A 26,526-nucleotide genomic window follows, 5' to 3' on the forward strand; every position below is an offset into this window, starting at 1 on the left:
ACGTATAACATCTCTCCAATGTTTACCACAGATCTTATTTTTAGCGTTTAATACTAAAACAGCCATTCATTTCCCCATAGACATTGTCCAACGAACCATGACAGATTTAATGCCTTCAACTCTATAAGAGTTCACTTCTGCATTTTCAGGGCATACACTAGTCGGTGTTTGGATTTTGTGAATGGAGTGTCCTCCAACTGCTCTTAAATACAAGTAAAACTAAATGCATGCTCTTCAACCGATCGCTGCCTGCACCTGCCCGCCCGTCCAGCATCACTACTCTGGACGGTTCTGACTTAGAATATGTGAACGACTACAAATATCTGGGTGTTTGGTTAGACTGTAAACTCTCCTTCCAGACTCACATCAAACATCTCAAACAGGTGCTTCTACACCTGCATTGCTTGCTGTTTGGGGTTTTAGGCTGGGTTTCTGTACAGCACTTTGAGATATCAGCTGATGTAAGAAGGGCTATATAAATAAATTAGATTTGATCTCCAATCCAAAGTAAAATCTAGAATTGGCTTCCTATTTCAGCAACAAAGCATCCTTCACTCATGCTGCCAAACATACCCTCGTAAAACTGACCATCCTACCGATCCTTGACTTCGGCGATGTCATTTACAAAATAGCCTCCAATACCCTACTCAATCAATTGGATGCAGTCTATCACAGTGCCATCTGTTTTGTCACCAAAGCCCCATATACTACCCACCACTGCGACCTGTACGCTCTCGTTGGCTGGCCCTCGCTTCATACTCGTCGTCAGACCCACTGGCTCCAGGTCATCTACAAGACCCTGCTAGGTAAAGTCCCCCCTTATCTCAGCTCACTGTTCACTATAGCAGCACCCACCCGTAGCACGCGCTCCAGCAGGTATATCTCACTGGTCACCCCCAAAGCCAATTCCTCCTTTGGCCGCCTCTCCTTCCAGTTCTCTGCTGCCAATGACTGGAACGAACTACAAAAATCTCTGAAACTGGAAACACTTATCTCCCTCACTAGCTTTAAGCACCAGCTGTCAGAGCAGCTCACAGATCACTGCACCTGTACATAGCCCATCTATAATTTAGCCCAAACAACTACCTCTTCCCCTACTGTATTTATGTATTTTGCTCCTTTGCACCCCATTATTTCTACTTCTACTTTGCACATTCATCTACTGCAAATCTACCATTCCAGTGTTTTACTTGCAATGTTGTGTTTACTTCGCCACCATGGCCTATTTATTGACTTTACCTCCCTTATCTCACCTCATTTACTCACATTGTATATAGACTTATTTTTCTACTGTATTATTGACTGTATGTTTGTTTTACTCCATGTGTAACTCTGTGTTGTTGTATGTGTCGAACTGCTTTGCTTTGTCTTGCCCAGGTCGCAGTTGTAAATGAGAACTTGTTCTCAACTTGCCTACCTGGTTAAAGAAAGGTGAAATAAAATAAATAAAGAAGTTGCAGCCCTCCCTTTTGCCCTCAGAACAGCCTCAATTCATCGGGGCATGGACACTAACAATGTTCATAACGTTTTGTACACTCAGTGTACATGCAACTTCTGCGATGAAAAGACAGGTCTAGATGCACAAAAGTTGCATTGTGGTCTGATTGTGTTCAGATCTAGCTGGTCAGTGACTCATTGTGTCACGATCGTCGTGTGATTTAACGGACCAAGGCGCAGCGTTCGTAGAGTTCCACATGTTTAATCAATGAAACTCACACATAAATAAACGATACGCGACGCTCAAGCAGTGCTCACAGGCAACTACACAGAAACAAGATCCCACAAAACACAGTGGGGAAATGGCTGCCTAAATATGATCCCCAATCAGAGACAACGATAAACAGCTGCCTCTGATTGGGAACCACACCAGGCCAACATAGAAATAGAATAACCTAGATAACCCACCCTAGTCACACCCCGACCTAACCAACATAGAGAATAAAAGGCTCTCTATGGTCAGGGCTTGACACATTGTGTGCAGATTTCTCCTCAGTCTGGATGGAATCAGGCTACTGAAAGTCCATACAGGTCCAACAGTGTGTAATGCCATTTTTTTTTTTTAAAAGGACAACTTCCGTAATCTTTTCTACCGCCAACTTTACCTGTTGCACTTGAAAGAGCGTCTCTTCCTTTCTGCTTGAAGTCCCGCTAGCTAGCTAATAAAGTGGACGACAGGGGTAGGAGCCTTGGATAAAGTTGGAGACCAAAATGTTTGCTGGCATTGTGGTCAAATATTACTTTACAGTAGCTACCTTGAAAAAAAGGCCATATATGAGGGCATAGCCAGGAAGATTGGAGGGGGAGGGCAGGAAGATTGGAGGGGGAGGGCAGGAAGATTGGAAGGGGAGGGCAGGAAGTTTGGAGGGGGAGGGCAGGAAGTTTGGCAGGGGAGGGCAGGAAGATTGGAGGGGAGGGCAGGAAGTTTGGAGGGGGAGGGCAGGAAGTTTGGAGGGGGAAGGCAGGAAGATTGGAGGGGAGGGCAGGAAGTTTGGAGGGGAGGGCAGGAAGTTTGGAGGAAGTTTGGAGGGGGAGGGCAGGAAGTTTGGAGGGGGAGGGCAGGACGTTTGGCGGGGGAGGGCAAGAAGATTGGAAGGGGAGGGCAGGAAGTTTGGAGGGGGAGGGCAGGAAGTTTGGAGGGAAGGGCAGGAAGATTGGAGGGGGAGGGCAGGAAGTTTGGAGGGGGAGGGCAGGAAGTTTGGAGGGGGAGGGCAGGAAGTTTGGAGGGGGAGGGCAGGAAGATTGGAGGGGAAAGGATACCTGCGTATCTGGCTCCGGTGCGAAATATTCAACATTTGAAAGGGGTGTACAAGAAGGCAAAAGATGATAACAATCGGAGCGAGAATGGAAGGGTGGCATGTCCACTTTTTTTATATGCTGGACAGTGTGTTAGCCGATCGACTAACAATCCATCAATCGGTGGTCCTGGATAGCGCAGACACCGATGATGAGGATGATGATGACGGGGACAGTCTTGGAGCTTGAAAGTAATGTATTAGCTAACTAGCTAACTAGCTGGCTAATGTGTTGCTAAATTGCATGCTATGTTTATTATCTTCAAGTTAGCTAGCTATTGTTATTTAACTAGCTGTTATCCTTATCATCAACATTGTTAGCTAGCTATGTTGACTAGCCTTTATAACATTAGCTAATAATAGCAAACATCGTTAGTGTAGCTAATTTCTTCTCCATACAGTAATTTATGTTTGGCCCACTAAGTTTGATGGGTATTATGATGGATACTCTACTATTAGGATACAGATGAAGCAACTAGTGATGAACTTCACGGGGGTGTTGTAAGTACAGCTATGAGCTTGAATGCTCCTTTCAAATAAATATTGAGGGTCTTATTCCAGTGACATGATGATCAATGCTTGACAGAGGTTTGACGAATACAAATATTCTCGCTCTTATCCATAATAATCTCATTATGTAGACTAGCCTACCCAGCACTGTACACTATGTGTAAGCTGTTGGCTAGAGAGGGCAGGCAACAAGACCAGAGTAGCTGTTTGCTAAAGCGCAGGCAACAAGACCAGAGTAGCTGTCAGCTAGAGCGCAGGCAACAAGACCAGAGTAGCTGTTTGCTAAAGCGCAGGCAACAAGACCAGAGTAGCTGTTAGCTAGAGCGCAGGCACCAAGACCAGAGTAGCTGTTAGCTAGAGCGCAGGCAACAAGACCAGAGTAGCTGTTAGCTAGAGCGCAGGCACCAAGACCAGAGTAGCTGTTAGCTAGAGCGCAGGCAACAAGACCAGAGTAGCTGTTAGCTAGAGCGCAGGCAACAAGACCAGAGTAGCTGTTAGCTAGAGCGCAGGCACCAAGACCAGAGTAGCTGTTAGCTAGAGCGCAGGCAACAAGACCAGAGTAGCTGTTAGCTAGAGCGCAGGCAACAAGACCAGAGTAGCTGTTAGCTAGAGCGCAGGCACCAAGACCAGAGTAGCTGTTAGCTAGAGCGCAGGCACTAAGACCAGAGTAGCTGTTAGCTAGAGCGCAGGCAACAAGACCAGAGTAGCTGTTTGCTAAAGTGCAGGCAACAAGACCAGAGTAGCTGTAAGCCAGAGCACAGGCACCAAGACCAGAGTGGGAATATTCACTATTTAATGCAACAGTGACAAAACTATCAGTATAGTGTAAAATGGAAACACATTGAACTTTAGATTGTTATTCGGTGCATGAAATATTAAGTGGAAAATACATGTTGTGTGCACTATGTCATCAACACTGATTTTTATCCGCAACAAGTCAATTTAGTGGAAACACACCACTGGAGGGAAGATTTGCATATTTTCTTAATGCAGATTTTTTTTAAAATATTAGCATGAAAATCTGCTTCCAATTGGATAGAAACCAAGCTAGTAACCAGGTTTCCATCCAACCTTTTTATGTATGCAAAGTTCATGTTGGGTAAAAAAAAATTAAAAAAAATAACAAATGTCATAACAGGCCTGATGGAAACAGAAAAATGTTTCGGTAAACTTTCCAAATGTCAACAACAACAACAACAACAACAACAACAAAAAAACGTTAGATAAAGTGGGATTTTTTTTAGTGTTGGTAAAATTAATTATGTGAGAAATGTCATCGGAAACGCTTTTATAAGCAAATATTAATATAATAACCATCCTATTGAAGTAAACATGGAGTTAGGTGATGACGTTGTGTGGTCCTCCTCAGCATGACTCAGGGAAAACATGCAGTTTATTAGGTTACAGATTAAATTAAATTATGATGAACTTCACAGGGTGGGGTGAAAGGTCACGGTGATGAGCTTGATGTTCCTTTCCAATAAATATCGAGGGTCTTATTCTGATGACATGATCTTCGATGTTTGGCTGTCCGTTTGACAAATAAAAATAATTTTGCTCTTTAGTCCATAATAATCTCATCATGAAGGCTATATGCGTGCGCTCTGGGGAACAGTACTGTATCTACACCCGTGGTGCTGTTGGCTGGAGCACACACGCCAGTACTAGAGTGGACGTACGCAATATAATACAAAATGTTTTGTTTTTTTGAGTTGAAGATTTGATGGAAACCCACATAACTATAAATGTTTTATTAGATCAAATGGGAATTTAACCGTTAAAGGTATTTTTATGTGTACTAAGTCGTCAAGCACAGCCTTTTTATCTGCAACAAAACATCTCGGGTGGGGAAATGAGCAGAGTTTTTATGCAGATCTATAAATATTGGCATGAAAATCTGTCGCCAATTGAATGGAAACCTTGAAATGCCTTGAAATTCCATTACCAAAAAACCCACATATCTTGAAGATATTTTCACAAGTTTCTTTATGAATTAAGTGATTCAAACTCGTAATTCTGTTAACAAATCGGTAACGGATTTACCGACAAATCTGTAACGGAATTACTGCAATTGAATTGGCTACAATGGGGAATCATAGTACCGGTAGTCACCTGCTACTATCCTTCCTTCCACCGAGAGAGAGGGAAAAGAAAGAGATAGGGAGACAGGTAAAGAAAGATGTAGAATATATATATATATAAGATATATATATATATGAGAGAGAGAGAGATATATATATATGAGAGAGAGAGAGAGAGAGAGAGAGAGAGAGAGAGAGCAAAAGTGTGAGAGAGTGAGAGAGTGAGAGAGAGACAACAAGGGGGAGAGAGCAAAAGTGAGAGTCAATGAAGGGGGGCGAGAGTCAGACATAATGTTAACAGCTGATGTTTGGTTTCACAACCCTGGAGTGATTAAATGTCATTGTGAAACAAGACAGTTCCCTATTCCGTGGTAGTGGAGTGTTGCCATGTAGTGAGGTCATAATAAGCAGACATTCTACAGGAAATGAAACTAAAGGATCATGCTGAAGGACATCCACCTAAAATGTATTTTTTTTATAAAAATTTAAATTCATAATAGAGAACTTTATTGTGCCACATACAGAATTCTGTCATTGTCATATTGTGTTTTCCTTACAACAGTTAATAACAGTTACTACAGGGAATTACCATAAAAACCAACATTGTCATTCTCACTAGCCCACTCCTTCTTTTAATAACAAATACCATTTTCTTTGTCAACGTTAACATTACTTCACTACAGAATATCTAGCCAGTTTGCTCCACAACATCCAGATGATTTAATGTCTTACAGTGTCTTGCATTTCTACCTCATACAGAATCATCAACTCAAGAGTTGATCCTGGGTGGTATAGTATAAACCTGGGGAACTGAGGGAGGACAGGAAAGGGGGAGAAAGAGAGAGCATGGAAGCCCCCCCCCCGAAAACATTTTGGACCACATCACACCACCTGTATGTCTCCACAAAGCCCAGAGACTCACAGAGCCTACTACTACTACTACTACTACTACTACTACTACTACTACTACTACTAAGTCCTTGCATCCCCTGTCCTTGTTTCCTTAGCAGGGTTGGGATTAATTCCATTTCAATTCCAGTCAATTGAGAAAGAAAACCAAATTCCGCTCATTGAAACGCAACGAAGAAGAATTTGAGTTAGAATTTCAGTGTACTTCCTGAATTGACGACTGTTTTGTTAGTAAAACTCACAGGTGATTAGTAAAGCTTAAACCAAGTTTATTCACCCATTGGGTCAATACAGCTGCATAAGACAAAGTCTCCTCCTTCTCTCTAAACATTACGTCTTTATCACTAGACGGGAAGTTAAGTAATGCGGGCAACACACTGTTCCTTCTGCCTTAACGTGACGTGACCTGACCTCTACATTCTTTACTAATCCACAGCTCTCCACCATAATCATGGGATCGCCTCTCCTCTACTCAGCACCTCCCAAATGTCCCCTGGCTCCTATTCAAACATCCTTGACCCCAACCTTATACATTACTCCTACGGATACCCATTAACTTCTGGTGTAGAAACCAGACTATGTCACTCCTCATGTCTCTGGTATAACTGATGATTAACAATATATTTTAAAAAAGTTTAGAAATCTGAACCCATCGCTGGAATTGAAATAGAACTGGCCCCAAAACCCTGGTTCAGAGTTCCTCTCAAAGTGCATTGGAAGAGAAGGTCCAAACAAGCGAGGGACCTTGTATCCTCTTCTCCATTGCTCTTAGAAAAGGAGATAAGGAAACAAGGACAGAGGAAGCAAGGATTTGACAGCCACCGATAGTAATGTTTTCAGGGCCCATATCCAAGTTGAGGCTCAGAGCAAGAGTGCTGATTTAGGATCCGTTTGGCATTTTTAGATCATAATAAATATGAATTTATGAACGGAAGGGAACTGATCCTAGATCAGCAGTTTTGGAATACGGGCCCGTAGCGTCAGTTTGTGAAGGTCTCGAGCGAGGTCATCATCTCTTGGGGTCGAGTCGAGTTCAGGGGGTCACGTGGAGGAGCTGTCCTGGCTGGTCTGATTCCGATTGGTGGAGCTGAGCGTCTCCAGTTGCTGAGCGCGCTCAGTGTGGACGTTGAGCAGCGTGGCGTTCTCCTCCGACAGGACACGGAACTCATCCTCCAGACAGGCCATCTCCACGGCAACAAGCTCGTCCTCCACCAGCTCGGCCAGCAGCTCACGCCTGGAGAGTAAGTGGGAGGTTAACATTAATCTATGAAATCGATAACATTTAAAAAGAAAGTTAACGACAAAAATGTAAAAAAAAACATTGATTTAAAATCTTCTGCTTCTCCCCTGGGAACCAGGTGAATTCACAGATTGAAAGCTGGACCATGGGACAAATGTAAGGCATTATCTAGGGAATAGGGTTCCATTTGGTACGCAACTAGAAGTGCCTTCAAAGCCAGATGTTTATGTGAATAGGACTTCCTGGTTTAAATGGTTAGATAAGTAAAGTAAGTAGTCTGGTAGCCAGAGTGTTGTGACCTTATCTGGCAGACCGCCATCTCACTCTCTAAACAAACTACGGCCTTTGGACTGTGGTAGTGGGGTGTGTGTGTGTGTGTGTGTGTGTGTGTGTGTTGGTTCTCTTATCCTTGTGGGGATCTAAAATCCCCAGAAGTCCACAAAAGGATATACGTAGTTAAACAAGGGAAATTCTCCCCATGAGGACAAAGGCTATTCTAAGTTTAGGGTTAGGTATAAAATTAGGGTTCGAATTGGGGTGAGGGGTGAGGGGTAGGTGAGGGGTATGGGGTGAGGGGTTAAGGAAAATAGGATTTTGAAAGTAAATTAATTTGAGGTCCCTACGAGGATAGAACCTAACGTGTATATCGATGTCTCTGTTTGAGTGTGTGGTTGTTTTCTGTGCCAACATGTGAGGCGGGTCTCTCTCTCTCTCTCTCTGTGTGTCTCTCTCTCTGTCTCTCTCTCTGTGTGTCTCTGTCTCTCTCGCTCTCTCTCTCTCTCTGTGTGTGTCTCTCTCTCTGTGTGTGTCTCTCTCTCTCTCTCTGTGTGTCTCTGTCTCTCTCTCTGTCTCTCTGTCTCTCTCTCTCTCTGTGTGTCTCTGTCTCTCTCTCTCTGTGTCTCTGTCTCTCTCTCTCTGTGTCTCTGTCTCTCTGTCTCTCTCTCTCTCTGTGTGTGTCTCTCTCTATATATATATACAATATGTATATATATATACATACACACAGGTCTGGGCTCAGTCTAAACGTCTGCAGGGGGGTTTACAGTTAACCAGTCTTTCAGACCAGTCATACGTGATGTGTCATCTTCTTGTGTAATATCCGTAAGAGGAGTTGCACTGCAGTTCTCATCACCAGGCTCATATGATAAACATTGTGTTGTACACTATAGCATTGTACTATACCCATCGATAGGCAGAAATGACAAAAATACAACTAAAGTTACCCCCAAAAGACTAATGTATCGAAATAAAATCTACGATACTTTAGCAAAGTATTGTATTTAATTAAAATACTTGTAACCGGCCCGAACAGCAACAACATTCTCAGTACAGTTACAAAAACATCTTACTTGCTATGACTGTGATATGTTGTTGTTTATCTATCTCAGTTGAATGCACTGTCACTCTGGATAAAAGCGTCGGGAATACTTGCTCTTTCCATGACATAGACTGACCAGGTGAATCCAGGTGAAAGCTATGATCCCTTATTGATGTCACTTGTTAAATCCACTTCAAATCAGTGTATAGTAGTGGTCAAACGTTCTGAGAATGACACAAATATTAATTTTCACAAAGTTTGCTGCTTCAGTGTCTTTAGATATTTTTGTCAAATGTTACTATGGAATACTGAAGTATAATTACAAGCATTTCATAAGTGTCAAAGGCTTTTATTGACAATTACATGAAGTTGATGTAAAGAGTCAATATTTGCAGTGTTGACCCTTCTTTTTCAAGACCTCTGCAATCCGCCCTGGCACGCTGTCAATTAACTTCTGGGCCACATCCTGACTGATGGCAGCTCATTCTTGCATAATCAATGCTTGGAGTTTGTCCGAATTTGTGGGTTATTGTTTGTCCACTCGCCTCTTGAGGATTGACCACAAGTTCTCAATGGGATTAAGATCTGGGGAGTTTCCTGGCCATGGACTCAAAATATCGATGTTTTGTTCCCAGAGCCACTTAGTTATCACTTTTTCCTTATGGCAAGGTGCTCCATCATGCTGGAAAATGCATTGTTCGTCACCAAACTGTTCCTGGATGGTTGGGAGAAGTTGCTCTCGGAGGATGTGTTGGTACCATTCTTTATTCATGGCTGTGTTCTTAGGCAAAATTGTGAGTCCATTTCCCCGACGAATTGAGGCTGTTCTGAGGGCTTAAAGGGGGGGTTGCAACTCAATATTAGGTGTTCCTAATGTTTGGTATAGTCAGTGTAGTTAATTTAGCAGACGCTCTTATCACACCATAGTGCCATCAGACTTCTGAGACCAATGTAGGGTGAAAGGGGGCCACAATATGGTGAACAGCTATAAACAATATGGTATAGAAAAGTATTTAAGAAATACAAAATTACAAAAGACAATCAACTCATTAAACAAAAAAATTTAAAAATAAAATACATAGGGGAGATGTTTCCAAGATTAATCATCTGAATTTCATGATATTCTTTAAATGTAGGAAGGAAACACAACAATCGTTCCCATAGTCTGTATTATTTTTCTCCAGCCTCTTCGCTAACACGATTACATACGTTGTTGTTTCGTATCAACAGATTCATCCACTCCGTGAACACTCTCCGTGAACACTATAGAGATCTTCCAATGTTACAGGACGAGCCTTAACGCAGACACAATACCTAAACCTTGTATTTTACATTTTGTTTGTTTAATCCCTCTTATTTCAGCCTTGTCACTCAGCAGAAACAGTCTTGGTGACCTACATACAGTAAGTACCTGGGATCCAAGGCCATCTCCCATGTACTGTAAAGCTTTGTCCCATAGGGGGATGCACAACCAGGGCATTCCCACAGTGCATTTAGGAAGGTTCCTTTCGCCCCTTCACATCGCTAACATTCATCATCCTGTGACAAACCCCTCCGATGGAACCTTAGGGGAGGGAAATTAAATCTATGATAAACTTGTCTACCTTTTCCCTTGTCTTCTCTGACATTTTTGCCCAAATATCTGAACTAATATACAACCTCGTCTTCTATCTGAGTGTAAATCCCTGTGCCACAATTATCAAGTTTTCCCAGGTGTCATTATTAACCTTTAACAGAATGGTGTAACCTGAAGAGGTTACAGAACTTAGTAGTGAAAATGCATCTTCCACAACATTGTTGCCTTTTGACATAATGGCACCACCTAGTGTTTAATATACAGCATTAATTAGCACATCTCTCCATACGTCATTATCACACAGCATTAATTAGCACATCTCTCCATACGTCATTATCACACAGCATTAATTAGCACATCTCTCCATACGTCATTATCGCACAGCATTAATTAGCACATCTCTCCATACGTCATTATCACACAGCATTAATTAGCACATCTCTCCATACGTCATTATCATAAAGTTTATACTTATTCCCCATTTCTTCAAATGACAAAATTACCTCATTCTTGTGCAGGTCTCCCAGAGTATGAACCCCTTCTCTTACCCATCCCCCCCCAAAAAAAAAAAAAATATTTATAATTATTGACTCCAAACAGCTGGAGGCAGGGATTTCTCCTATAGAGCTCCATTTTTATGGAATGGTCTGCCTACCCATGTGAGAGACGCAGACTCAGTCTCAACCTTTAAGTCTTTACTGAAGACTTATCTCTTCAGTAGGTCCTATGATTAAGTATAGTCTGGCCCAGGAGTGTGAAGGTGAACGGAAAGGCTGGAGCAACAAACCGCCCTTGCTGTCTCTGCCTTGCCGGTTCCCCTACTCTCCACTGGGATTCTCTGCCTCTAACCCTATTACAGGGGCTGAGTCACTGGCTTTCTGGTGTTCTTCCATGCCGTCCCTGGGGGGGGTGCGTCACTTGAGTGGGTTGAGTCACTGACGTGGTCTTCCTGTCTGGGTTGGTGCCCGCCTCTTGGGTTGTGCCGTGGCGGAGATCTTTGTGGGCTATACTCGGCCTTGTCTCAGGACGGTAAGTTGGTGGTTGGAGACATCCCTCTAGTGGTGTGGGGGCTGTGCTTTGGCAAAGTGGGTGGGGTTATATCCTGCCTGTTTGGCCCTGTCCGGGGGTTTCATCGGATGGGGCCACAGTGTCTCCTGACCCCTCCTGTCTCAGCCTCCAGTATTTATGCTGCAGTAGTTTATGTGTCGGGGGCTAGGGTCAGTCTGTTACATCTGGAGTATTTCTCTTGTCTTATCCGGTGTCCTGTGTAAATTTAAATATGCTCTCTCTAATTCTCTCTTTCTTTCTCTCTCTCAGAGGACCTGAGCCCTAGGACCATGCCTCAGGACTACCTGGCATGATGACTCCTTGCTGTTCCCAGTCCACCTGGCCGTGCTGCTGCTCCAGTTTCAACTGTTCTGCCTGCGGCTATGGAACCCTGACCTGTTCACCGGACGTGCTACCTGTCCCAGACCTGCTGTCCCAGACCTGCTGGAACCCTGACCTGTTCACCGGACGTGCTACCTGTCCCAGACCTGCTGTCCCAGACCTGCTGGAACCCTGACCTGTTCACCGGACGTGCTACCTGTCCCAGACCTGCTGTTTTCAACTCTCTAGAGACAGCAGGAGCGGTAGAGATACTCTCAAAGATCGGCTATGAAAAAGCCAACTGACACTTACTCTTGAGTTGCTGACTTGTTGCACCCTCGACAACTACTATGATTATAATTATTTGACCATGCTGGTCATTTATGAACATTTGAACATGTTGGCCATGTTCTGTTATAATCTCCACCCGGCACAGCCAGAAGAGGACTGGCCACCCCTCATAGCCTGGTTCCTCTCTAGGTTTCTTCCTAGGTTTTGGCCTTTCTAGGGAGTTTTTCCTAGGGAGTTTTTCCTAGCCACCGTGCTTCTTTCACATGCTTTGCTTGCTGTTTGGGGTTTTAGGCTGGTTTTCTGTACAGCACTTTGAGATATCAGCTGATGTAAGAAGGGCTATATAAATACATTTGATTTGAATTGATTTGATTCCCCACACCAATAGAAGGATTATACCATTTAGAAGCATTTATGTTTCTGTTGAGAGACTCTTTGATTGTTTTATGTAATGACAACTACACTTCTCTAGAATGGCATAGAATTGGATTGATGCCTTGTATTTCTGTATCATTGGCCCATTTTTTGGGATAGAATATATCAGGATTCTCTCCTCAACATCCTCTCATCTCTAGTACTAAGACATTCTAGATAGCTTGAAAGCCACATTGTACAGTTCCACATCTGGGAGTCCTAACCCTCCCGAGTCCTAACCCTCCCGAGTCCTAACCCTCCCGAGTTCTAACCCTCCCGAGTCCTAACCCTCCCGAGTCCTAACCCTCCCGAGTCCTAACCCTCCCGAGTCCTAACCCTCCCGAGTCCTAACCCTCCTCTTTCTTTAGGGGCATGCATTTTCTGCATACTGATGCGTTGTCTTTTTCCCTCCCATATAAAGTCTTTAATAATACCATTATACTGCTTAAACATTTATGCTGGAATGCATATCGGTAGCATCATTGAAATATAATTAAACTTAGGAACAACCATTATTTTAATTGAATGATTTTTCCCCCCATAAACTAAGATTTAAGAAATTAGGCTTGTCCATGTTTTATTTTATGTAAGACCTAAAGCATATTTATTATATACACTATATTATCTAACTCTGATGTCAATAGAATCTCCAGATACTTCATACTCGATCACATCCACTGGAAATGAAAAGGGGTAACCATGGCTGACGGGCGTATTGTAAAGACTGGTGTAACAGTATAGCTTCCGTCCCTCTCCTTGCCCCAACCTGGGCTTGAACCAGGGACCCTCTGCACACATCGACAACAGCCACCCACGAAGCATCGTTACCCAAAAGCCACAGCCCCTTGCAGAGCAAACGCTATTAGCGCGCACCACCGCTAACTAGCCATTTCCACATCGGTTACACTGGCATAGCCTCAGATTTATACCTATGAACCTTATACCCAGACATAACATAAAATATCTCCACAGTTTTGAGCAGTGGTGGGATTGTATGACATATGGTTTTTAAAAATCAGCAACAGCAACAGCATCAGCATATAAGAACAATTTAATGTTCCTCTCCCTCCATTATAAACTCCCTGAATCTCTGGGTTTCTCCTTAAAGAGATTTCCGGAGGCTCTAAAGCTATCAAAAACAATAAAGGAGAAATAGGGTCTCCCTGTTTTCTAGATAAGTAGTCCATACAGCTGACCTGGGACCTGAATACAGGACATCAATCCAATTCATAAAGCCAGGACTAGGGCTGTTATGGTGACACTATTACCGCCACACCGGTGGTCACAAGTCATGACCGCCCGTCAAAATCCCACGTGAGGTCACGGTAACTAGGCTTCTCCAAAACTGTGCTCTGGTTTTGCTGATGATCATTAGTAGCCTAGCAAACTTGCCAACTGCTGATCGCTAATGGCCTGGTACTCAGCACTCTATCGTCCCTCTAATCACTCTGACATCAATGCAATTGTATTCGGAAATCAAATCATACACTCGATGAGAGGTAATGAGCTCATGTTGCGCAACATTTCTATAGGCTATGCAATTGCGTGAGAAAACAGAGTGATGGCCTCTGTTAAAAACAGGAGGATCCCATCAGCTTTCTATAGGCTTGGCCTACTATATTTATTTCTCAACTTTCCTAATATTAAAGGAAAGGTTCACCCATTTTGAACGTTATAATGTTTTTTGTGCATCTCTGAGTGATGCATCTTAGTTATTGGCATTCAAGCAGGCAGAAATCCAGCCGGTATGACGTAGCATAAAGTCTCTCTCACTACACTGGAAGTTAATAGGAATACGATAACTATCTATCACACATGTCAGATTTCAATAATGGAAAAAAATGTCATAAGTAAGGAGGATGTTTTCTCTCGAATGAACCATTGATCATATCTGTGCGATATTCCTACCAATTTAACTGGATGGTTTAGCAAATTTCTTCCTATTTTTTCCTGCCGTTGCCAGAGATGTTATAGACAGGAGACAGGAAACCAAGGAATAAAGGAAACATATAATGCCCCACCCCAGAAGACTGTCGACCAATCGCGTTCACGTTGATATGCTGCGTCACGCGGTTGATTAGCAAATCGTCACACAATCTCTTCTCAGAGTCAGTGACTATGTCCAGAAACGTGCCTATTTTCCTCGTAAGTACGTAATGTCACGATTCCAAAGCTATACGATATTACAGACAGCAAGTTAATTATCTCATATCTAGGAAAAGATGTGTAATGTTGTAGTTCTTGTTGACGAAATTCGTACGAATGTTGGGTTTTTTGTTTAGGTGATTGTACAGCTAACTGGCTACCGTTACATGCCGATATTCACTTTGGTATTATTGTGTGAAGTTACGTTTGCTATCTAGCCCATAGAGAGAGCATTGCATTGTGGATTTTGTAGTCGACTTGAACTCCCAACAGATTTCTACAAAGATTTCCCAATGTTGTTTCCCCCCATAACGCCAAAATGAAAAATGTTTTCACAACAACAACAAAAAGATTTGTTGTCACATTTTGGGTGTTATTTATCTGAGTGGTTTTGGCTGAATTGTTTCTTCTTCTTCTTTTAGCACATTGCTTCGATTTACAACAGGAGTATAGCCTACCTGGCTGGCATGAAAATAACCGAGGGGAAACGCGTCCTCCATTCGCTATTTAAGTGCATAGATGACATGTATTCCCCCCTGTTCCGACAGGTGCATGATAATGATCCATTCCAAATCAAAACTAATTTCACACATGTATTAATTAGTATATGTAAAGACAAGATCAAGTTAAGAATAGACGGACGGGAATCACTTGTGAATGATGCCCAGTGTGAACAGTAAAGCAAGAAACAGCGCGTCTTTTCCAAATCATAGTCGCACACCTCATGTAGCCAAGCCCATAGAGCTACATGTTTTGATAAGGTTTGTATCACAACTAAAGTGACCAAATAACTACAAAACATTAGCCTATATAGGCCTAGGACCCCTGGAACACGGTTAGAATCGCAATTCAACGGCTCAGACACGATACGTATTGTGGCAGGGTCTACAGACAATCACCGACTACAAAAGGGGAAAACCAGCCATGTCGCGGACATCGACGTCTTGCTTCGGATCAAACTGAACACGTCCTTTGCCAGCTTTGAGAATAACACAAGTGCTTACCGGATGCGGCCAGTTACCAAGAACTGTAAGCTCTCATTCTCCGTGGCCAACCGACGTAAGAAACGCGGTTAGAGAGCACAAGGCCTAGTGAAACGTGTTGTTCTTATAAACCCTGTCATTGCGCAATCGCGTTTTGACTGGACACCTTTTTAAAAAGAGGATCCCAGCTTTCTCGTGCTGCTATATTTATTTCTCAAATCTTTAAATTTACATTTTTACATTTTACATTTAAGTCATTTAGCAGACGCTCTTATCCAGAGCGACTCTTTATAACCAGTGTAGCCTACCTGGTATACATAGAGCACGAGTTTCAAGTTTGGGCCTGGTCTATCTCTCATGTTTTCTTCTTTCTTTGCATTTTATAAACATATATTTCATTGCAAATCTACTACACTTTATATGACTGGAGACATTAGCATAATCTTTTTTTTAATATGACAAATTACAGGGTAGCCTACTCTGCTGACAATGACAACAAAAAACCAATAAAAACGATTGTCCATATAATAGACCAATGAGAAGGGAAGACACTAATATAATATGATGTTGTCCATATAATAGACCAATGAGAAGGAGAGACACTAATATAATATGATGTCCATATAATAGACCAATGAGAAGGAGAGACACTAATATAATATGATGATGTCCATATAATAGACCAATGAGAAGGAGAGACACTAATATAATATGATGTTGTCCATATAATAGACCAATGAGAAGGGAAGACACTAATATAATATGATGTTGTCCATATAATAGACCAATGAGAAGGAGAGACACTATGATGTTGTCCATATAATAGACCAATGAGAAGGAGAGACACTAATATAATATGATGATGTCCATATGATGGACCAATGAGAAGGAGAGACACTAATATAATATGATGATGTCCATATAATAGACCAATGAGAAGGAGAGACACTAATATAATATGATGATGTCCATATAATAGACCAATGAGAAGGAGAGACACTAATATAATATGATGATGTCCATATGATGGACCAATGAGAAGGAGAGACACTAATATAATATGATGTTGTCCATATAATAGACCAATGAGAAGGAGAGACACTATGATGTTGTCCATATAATAGACCAATGAGAAGGGGAGACACTAATATAATATGATGATGTCCATATAATAGACCAATGAGAAGGAGAGACACTAATATAATATGATGATGTCCATATGATGGACCAATGAGAAGGAGAGACACTAATATAATATGATGTTGTCCATATAATAGACCAATGAGAAGGAGAGACACTATGATGTTGTCCATATAATAGACCAATGAGAAGGAGAGACACTAATATAATATGATGATGTCCATATGATGGACCAATGAGAAGGAGAGACACTAATATAATATGATGTTGTACATATGATGGACCAATGAGAAGGAGAGACACTAATATAATATGATGTTGTCCATATAATAGACCAATGAGAATGGGAGACAAATAGAGTGGTTCTATTTGTGATGCTTGACCGGCAAGTCCTGTCTCTCCCATCTCCTCATTGGATTTTAGAAGCATATAACCACGTGGGTGATTGAGTCGGTGGTGGTAAGGAACCTTAAAGTTGGTTGCCAACAGCCATATAAAGTCCGAAGAAGACTGAAGGAGGAGCGATGACTATAAACTAACTTCCCCTTTTATTTGTGGATTCATTGTCGAAGTAGAGGACCTTGTGGTTAAATAACAACACAATATTGATATCCCAGGAAAAATTTGCTAGCAACAGCAAGCTAGCTAACTAAATTGCCATAAATGTTTAATGCTTTTTAACCTGTCCCCAAATTTAATATAGTTGGTTCAGAGTTGGTTTTGGTATTTCAACCTGCGTGTCCTGATGGCGTCTGGTGTGGGTGGACAAAAACAAAAAAATCTACATGTGCATGATGACGAACGCACGTGTGCGAGCGGTCTGCCCAAATTGCACGGCACTGCCTTCCGTCTGTAGGCAGTGTGATTTAAAACAAGAACTAGAAACACAAGCATTTCACTACACGTGCATTAACATCTGTTAACCATGTGTATGTGACCAATACATTTGATTTGATTTGATCTGGGACCAGCCCGCAGGCACCCGGCCCGCCACAAGGAGTCGCTAGAGCACAATGAGCCAAGTAAAGTCCAAACCCTCCCCCTAACCCGGACGACGCTGGGCCAACCCTCCCCTAACCCGGACGACGCTGGGCCAAACCCTCCCCTAACCCGGACGACGCTGGGCCAAACCCTCCCCTAACCCGGACGACGCTGGGCCAAACCCTCCCCTAACCCGGACGACGCTGGGCCAACCCTCCCCTAACCCGGACGACGCTGGGCCAAACCCTCCCCTAACCCGGACGACGCTGGGCCAAACCCTCCCCTAACCCGGACGACGCTGGGCCAAACCCTCCCATAACCCGGAAGACGCTGGGCCAAACCCTCCCCTAACCCGGACGACGCTGGGCCAAACCCTCCCCTAACCCGGACGACGCTGGGCCAACCCTCCCCTAACCCAGACGACGCTGGGCCAAACCCTCCCCCTAACCCGGACGACGCTGGGCCAAACCCTCCCCTAACCCGGACGACGCTGGGCCAAACCCTCCCCTAACCCGGACGACGCTGGGCCAAACCCTCCCCTAACCCGGACGACGCTGGGCCAAACCCTCCCGTAACCCAGACGACGCTGGGCCAAACCCTCCCCTAACCCGGACGACGCTGGGCCAAACCCTCCCCCTAACCCGGACGACGCTGGGCCAAACCCTCCCCTAACCCAGACGACGCTGGGCCAAACCCTCCCCCTAATCCGGACGACGCTGGACCAATTGTGCACCGTTCTATGGGACTCCCGACCACTGCTGCATGCAATGCAGTGCCATAGACCACTGCTGCATGCAATGCAGTGCCATAGACCACTGCTGCATGCAATGCAGTGCCATAGACCACTGCTGCATGCAATGCAGTGCCATAGACCACTACTGAATGCAATGCAGTGCCGTAGACCACTACTGAATGCAATGCAGTGCCATATACCACTGCTGCATGCAATGCAGTGCCATAGACCACTACTGCATGCAATGCAGTGCCGTAGACCACTACTGAATGCAATGCATCGCCATAGACCATTACTGAATGCAATGCAGTGCCATAGACCACTACTGAATGCAATGCAGTGCCATAGACCACTGCTGCATGCAATGCAGTGCCGTAGACCACTGCTGAATGCAATGCAGTGCCATAGACCACTGCTGAATGCAATGCAGTGCCATAGACCACTGCTGCATGCAATGCAGTGCCATAGACCACTACTGAATGCAATGCAGTGCCATAGACCACTACTGAATGCAATGCAGTGCCATAGACCATTACTGAATGCAATGCAGTGCCATAGACCATTACTGAATGCAATGCAGTGCCATAGACCACTGCTGAATGCAATGCAGTGCCATAGACCACTGCTGCATGCAATGCAGTGCCGTAGACCACTGCTGAATGCAATGCAGTGCCATAGACCACTGCTGAATGCAATGCAGTGCCATAGACCACTGCTGCATGCAATGCAGTGCCATAGACCACTACTGAATGCAATGCAGTGCCATAGACCACTACTGAATGCAATGCAGTGCCATAGACCACTACTGAATGCAATGCAGTGCCATAGACCACTACTGAATGCAATGCAGTGCCATAGACCATTACTGAATGCAATGCAGTGCCATAGACCATTACTGAATGCAATGCAGTGCCATAGACAATCCCCTACTAAGACACCACCACACATAGATAATAACAGAAAGTAGCAGCAGTGTTCCGGGGGGGGACAAAGCAAATAGTCTTGGTAGCCATTTGATTAGCTGTTCAAGAGTCTTATGGCTTGGGGGTAGAGGCTGTTTAGAAGCCTCTTGGACCTAGACTTGGCGCTCCGGTACCACTTGCCGTGCGGTAGCAGAGAGAACAGTCTATGACTTGGGTGGCTGGAGTCTTTGACAACTTTTAGGGCCATCCTCAAACTTCCTGGATGGCAGGAAGTTTGGCACCATTGATGTACTGGGCCGTACGCATTACCCTCTGTAGTGCCTTGCGGTCGGAGGCCAAGCAGTTGCCATACCAGGCAGTGATGCAACCCGTCAGGATGCTCTCGATGGTGCAGCTGTAGAAGCTTTTGAGGATCTGAGGACCCATGCCGAATCTTTTCAGTCTCCTAAGGGGGTTTTGTCATGCCCTCTTCACGACTGTCTTGGTGTGCTTGGACCATGTTAGTTTGTTGGTGATGAGGACACCAAGGAACTTGAAGCTCTCAACCTGCTCCACTACAGCCCATCGATGAGAATGGGAGTGTGTTCGGTCATCCTTATCCTGTAGTCCACAATCATGTCCTCACGTTGAGGGAGAGGTTGTTGTCCTGGCACCACAAGGCCAGGTCTCTGACCTCCTCCCTATAGGCTGTCTTGTCATTGTCAGTGATCAGGCCTACCACTGTCTTGTCATCGGCAAACTTAATGATGGTGTTGGAGTCGTGCCTGGCTGTGCAGTCATGAGTGAACAGGGAGTACAGCAGGGGACTGAGCACGCACCCCTGGGGGGCCCCCGTGTTGAGGATCAGCGGGGCGGATGTGTTGTTACCTAATAAAAAAGTAGACAATGCATTCAGAAATCAGCCAAACAACCAGTAGGCTTACATGGGGGGAAACCAACACATTAATAAATCTGGAGTTGTGTCCAGGGCCATAATGTTGTACTTTACCATTTTGTTACAACCTCTTCCATGCTGTGTTGAAACTTCCCATGAGAAGTTTCTGATTCCATTCTCTTTCCTGGCTAAATGTACTTGTCATGTCCCTCTAAAATGCCAGCTGGACAAACTTGTTGTCTTTTTCATTAATGTCACATGCTGAACACGTTCTTCAGAGTGGAGAAGGAATTTTTTTGGAGACTGTAGATGTCCCAAATGTTATGCCAGTCGGCACAGTCGTCATTGCTGACAAAGGCCTGCCATATCTTTGAAGAACACTGAATGGTGTCCATTTTAAAGATTTTTTTTGGGCTGTGATTGCGATTTCACTTTTCAAGAATCAATCAACTCTGTTTCCACTGGTTCAGTTCTGGTTAGATCCAACAGGTCGTCAGGTGCTAGTGCCTTGGGGTAACGGAGGTGCAGGTGTTTGTTGTGATGTTACCCTCGTGCTGTTGATGCTAGGCCCTGACTCTTCTTGATCTTGTTGGTAAGCAGCCGACGTGAGGGATGGGCGGGTATTACATTCGCTGCTAGGCTCCTCAACCTCGGGTGGTCAGGCTCGGTGAGCTCGGCATCGGACTCAACAAGGTGATCCTCTTGTTTTTTGTTGTTGTTGATCTTGGCAGTGCCCAGCCATTTCCGGATATCCATGTTGATTAGCCACCTATAATTATTCACCTTGTCGCTACCAAAACTTAACGAAGCTAGTAGCTAGTCTATTATTAGCTGTAGCTTTCTGGAAAAGTGAAGAGAAAAAAAAAAAACTCTCTTTGAGAGAAAATAACGGTCAATTTGACCCCTCACTGGGTGAGATCCAATAAGGTTGATCCAAACAAGGCGGTATCTTATGACATTGCATGGCTAGGTGCCCAATCAGAATTCATTTTTGGAATTTAATTATTAAATATTACATTATTACATCCCCACCTCCCTCCACCCTCCTCAGATCATGAGCGCACACCTGGCATGGCCTCCCGGTCTGCGCTACTGGCAGGCCGCGAAGTGGTACATATGTAAAACGGTAATTCAGGGGTGTCAAACTAATTTTGCCCCCAGGGGCCGGACTGAAAATTGGGTCCATTTCCTTACCATCAAAATTGAAAAAGACAGTCCTCTATCCATCATTTTGAGAATTTAGGATACTCCCTGACTATCTAACTTTGATTTCAGTGATTTATTAGCGAGCTGGACACAGTCAAGAAAGGGTATGAAGGAAGGTACATTATCAATTCTACACAGTTTTGTTTGAGTCATTTTGAAAGTATATAGAGTTTTTTTACGCAAACCACCCACTGGCTTGATGGGACCCCCTCGTGGGCCGGACACCTGCTCTAGGGCCAAGCTCAATGTCCTGGATTACAGCACCAGTAATATATACCTCAATGTCCTGGATTACAGTACCAGTAATATATACCTCAATGTCCTGGATTACAGCACCAGTAATATATACCTCAATGTCCTGGATTACAGCACCAGTAATATATACCTCAATGTCCTGGATTACAGCACCAGTAATATATACCTCAATGTCCTGGATTACAGTACCAGTAATATATACCTCAATGTCCTGGATTACAGCACCAGTAATATATACCTCAATGTCCTGGATTACAGCACCAGTAATATATACCTCAATGTCCTGGATTACAGCACCAGTAATATATATACCTCAATGTCCTGGATTACAGCACCGGTAATATATATACCTCAATGCCTGGATTACAGCACCATTAATATATGTACCTCAATGTCCTGGATTACAGCACCAGTAATATATATACCTCAATGTCCTGGATTACAGCACCAGTAATATATACCTCAATGTCCTGGATTACAGCACCAGTAATATATACCTCAATGTCCTGGATTACAGCACCGGTAATATATATACCTCAATGTCCTGGATTACAGCACCGGTAATATATATACCTCAATGCCTGGATTACAGCACCATTAATATATGTACCTCAATGTCCTGGATTACAGCACCAGTAATATATATACCTCAATGTCCTGGATTACAGCACCAGTAATACAGCTACTGTAGCCCACTAAACCATAAGCCACACATATTCAACTATCCCTGTAAAAGCAGTGGTATTAAAAGTTGGGGTAACCAGGGATTTACAGTGGGGTCGCCACATTTAGGGAAAGAATAGAGAGGATAAGACTACAGATTATTGTATGGGACAATGTATAACCCTTTTTCTGAGAAATTTAAAAAATAATGTTGTTGTGTAAATGTATTAATTGGTTCTATTCATTTCGATGGGAAAGATGACAATGTGAATTGAAGCGTATTTGTCAGTCTAAATACCTACATTTTACAGATTTTAAAGTGGTGTCATTAGATTAGGGATGGAGTGGAGTCATTAGATATGGGATGGGCTGGGGTCATTAGGTTTGGGCTGGGGTCATTAGGTTTGAGATGGGCTGGGGTCATTAGATATGGGATGGGGTCATTAGGTTTGGGATGGGCTGGGGTCATTAGGTTTGGGATGGGATGGGGTCATTAGGGTTGGGATGGGCTGGGGTCATTAGGTTTGGGATGGGCTGGGGTCATTAGGTTTGGGATGGGCTGGGGTCATTAGGTTTGGGATGGGCTGGGGTCATTAGGTTTGGGATGGGGTGGGGTCTCCAGAAATGGATGTGTGATTTACGTGATCAGTAAAGTTGTATTGACAGTGATTTACTTGCGGTCCTCTAGCAGCGAGATCTCCTGTTTGACCTGGTGGAACTCCTTGGCCATCCTACAGTGGTCCCTGTAAACCTGGACTGACTCTCTCAGAGAGGAGCAGGGAGACACCGGCTAGAAGGGAACAGATAAGATCATGTAACACATCCTAACCCACCCTAACCCTAACCCATTTTAACCCACCTTAACCCTAACCCATCATAACCCACCTTAACCCTAACCCATCATAACCCACCTTAACCCTAGCCCATTCTAACCCCTCCTAATCCCTCCTAACCCCTCCTAGCCCTAACCCCTCCTAACCACTCCTAACCACTCCTAGCCCTAACCCCTCCTAACCGCTCCTAGCCCTAACCCCTCCTAGCCCCTCCTAGCCCTAACCCCTCCTAACCCCTCCTAGCCCTAACCCCTCCTAGCCCCTCCTAGCCCTAACCCCTCCTAGCCCCTCCTAGCCCCTCCTAGCCCTAACCCCTCCTAGCCCTAACCCCTCCTAGCCCCTCCTAGCCCTAACCCCTCCTAGCCCCTAACCCCTCCTAACCCCTCCTAACCCCAACCCCTCCTAGCCCTAACCCCTCCTAGCCCCTCCTAGCCCTAACCCCTCCTAGCCCTAACCCCTCCTAGCCCTAACCCCTCCTAGCCCCTCCTAGCCCTAACCCCTCCTAACCCCTCCTAACCCCTCCTAACCCCTCCTAGCCCTAACCCCTCCTAGCCCCTCCTAGCCCTAACCCCTCCTAGCCCTAACCCCGTCCTAACTCCCCCTAACCCCTCCTAACCCCTCCTAACCCCTCCTAGCCCCTCCTAGCAATAACCCCTCCTAACCCCTCCTAGCCCCTCCTAGCCCCTCCTAGCCCTAACCCCTCCTAACCCCTCCTAGCCCCTCCTAGCCCCTCCTAGCCCTAACCCCTCCTAACTCCTCCTAACCCCTCCTAGCCCCTCCTAGCCCTAACCCCTCCTAGCCCCTCCTAGCCCCTCCTAACCCCTCCTAACCCCTCCTAACCCCTCCTAACTCCTCCTAACCCCTCCTAGCCCCTCCTAGCCCCTCCTAGCCCTAACCCCTCCTAGCCCCTCCTAGCCCTAACCCCTCCTAGCCCCTCCAAGCCCTAACCCCTCCTAGCCCCTCTAACCCCTCCTAGCCCTAACCCCTCCTAGCCCCTCCTAGCCCTAACCCCTCCTAGCCCCTCCTAGCCCTAACCCCTCCTAGCCCCTCCTAGCCCTAACCCCTCCTAGCCCTAACCCCTCCTAACTCCTCCTAACCCCTCCTAACCCCTCCTAACCCCTCCTAGCCCCTCCTAGCCCTAACCTCTCCTAACCCTAACCCCTCCTAGCCCTAACCCCTCCTAACCCCTCCTAGCCCTAACCCCTCCTAGCCCCTCCTAGCCCTAACCCCTCCTAACCCCTCCTAGCCCCTCCTAACCCCTCCTAGCCCCTCCTAGCCCCTCCTAGCCCCTCCTAGCCCCTCCTAGCCCCCTCCTAGCCCTAACCCCTCCTAGCCCCTCCTAACCCCTCCTAACCCCTCCTAGCCCCTCCTAGCCCCTCCTAACCCCTCCTAGCCCCTCCTAGCCCTAACCCCCCTAACCCCTCCTAACCCCTCCTAGCCCCTCCTAGCCCTAACCCCCCCCTAGCCCCTCCTAACCCAAACCCCTCCTAACTCCTCCTATCCCTAACTCCTAGCCCCTCCTAGCCCTAACCCCTCCTAACCCTAATACCTCCTAACCCATCCTAACCCCTCCTAACCCCTCCTAGCCCTAGCCCCTCCTAGCCCCTCCTAGCCCCTCCTAGCCCCTCCTAGCCCCTCCTAGCCCTAACCCCTCCTAGCCCCTCCTAGCCCTACCCCTCGTAACCCCTCCTAGCCCCTCCTAGCCCTAACCCCTCCTAGCCCCTCCTAACCCCTCCTAGCCCTAACCACTCCTAACCCCTCCTAGCCCCTCCTAACTCCTCCTAACCCCTCCTAGCCCCTCCTAGCCCTAACCCCTCCTAGCCCCTTCCTAGCCCCTCCTAGCCCTAGCCCCTCCTAACCCCTCCTAGCCCCTCCAAGCCCTAACCCCTCCTAGCCCCTCCTAGCCCTAGCCCCTCCTAGCCCTAACCCCTCCTAGCCCTAACCCCTCCTAGCCCCTCCTAGCCCTAACCCCTCCTAGCCCTAACCCCTCCTAACCCCTCCTAGCCCCTCCTAACCCCTCATAGCCCCTCCTAACCCCTCCTAGCCCCTCCTAGCCCCTCCCTAGCCCCTCCTAGCCCTAACCCCTCCTAGCCCCTTCCTAGCCCCTCCTAGCCCTAGCCCCTCCTAGCCCCTCCTAGCCCCTCCTAAACCCCTCCTAGCCCCTCCTAGCCTAACCCCTCCTAGCCCCTCCTAGCCCCTCCTAGCCCTAACCCCTCCTAGCCCCTCCTAGCCCCTCCTAGCCCTAACCCCTCCTAGCCCCTCCTAGCCCCTCCTAACCCCTCCTAGCCCCTCCTAGCCCTAACCCCCCCTAACCCCTCCTAACCCCTCCTAGCCCCTCCTAGCCCTAACCCCCCCAACCCCTCCTAACCCCTCCTAGCCCCTCCTAACCCAAACCCCTCCTAACTCCTCCTATCCCTAACTCCTAGCCCCTCCTAGCCCTAACCCCTCCTAACCCTAACCACTCCTAACCCTAGCCCCTCCTCGCCCTAATCCCTCCTAACCCTAATACCTCCTAACCCATCCTAACCCATCCTAACCCATCCTAACCCATCCTAACCCATCCTAACCCTCACACCATCTGGAAGGGAACAGATAACACACCTACCACACAATACAGAGACCCAGACTGACTCTCTCATCAGTTTATACAGGGAGGCACCGACTACAGCAGTTTATACAAGGAGGCACCGGCTACAGCAGTTTATACAGGGAGGCACCGGCTACAGCAGTTTATACAGGGAGGCACCGGCTACAGCAGTTTATACAGGGAGGCACCGGCTACAGCAGTTTATACAGGGAGGCACCGGCTACAGCAGTTTATACAGGGAGGCACCGACTACAGCAGTTTATACAGGGAGGCACCGGCTACTGCAGTTTATACAGGGAGGCACCGGCTACCGCAGTTTATACAGGGAGGCACCGGCTACAGCAGTTTATACAGGGAGGCACCGGCTACAGCAGTTTATACAGGGAGGCACCGGCTACAGCAGTTTATACAGGGAGGCACCGACTACAGCAGTTTATACAGGGAGGCACCGGCTACAGCAGTTTATACAGGGAGGCACCGACTACAGCAGTTTATACAGGGAGGCACCGGCTACAGCAGTTTATACAGGGAGGCACCGGCTACAGCAGTTTATACAGGGAGGCACCGACTACAGCAGTTTATACATGGAGGCACCGGCTACAGCAGTTTATACAGGGAGGCACCGGCTACAGCAGTTTATACATGGAGGCACCGGCTACAGCAGTTTATACAGGGAGGCACCGGCTACAGCAGTTTATACAGGG

At 45.8% G+C, this 26,526-nt stretch overlaps 1 protein-coding gene across 1 annotated transcript in view; it reads right to left on the minus strand.

Moving 5' to 3' along the window:
• Window positions 1-5,873: 5,873 nt before the first annotated feature.
• Window positions 5,874-26,526, minus strand: part of map3k7cl (map3k7 C-terminal like) — a 42,970-nt gene continuing 22,317 nt past the window's right edge. The window contains exons 4-5 of the mRNA XM_014129849.2: window positions 23,077-23,192; window positions 5,874-7,526 (exon numbers count right to left, since the gene is read on the minus strand). Coding sequence (XP_013985324.1) covers window positions 7,334-7,526; window positions 23,077-23,192 — 309 coding nt within the window. The 3' untranslated portion in view covers window positions 5,874-7,333. The remainder of the gene's footprint in view (window positions 7,527-23,076; window positions 23,193-26,526) is intronic.

This window comes from Salmo salar, chromosome ssa11 (assembly GCF_905237065.1).
Source record: "Salmo salar chromosome ssa11, Ssal_v3.1, whole genome shotgun sequence".
Classification (NCBI taxonomy): domain Eukaryota; kingdom Metazoa; phylum Chordata; class Actinopteri; order Salmoniformes; family Salmonidae; genus Salmo; species Salmo salar.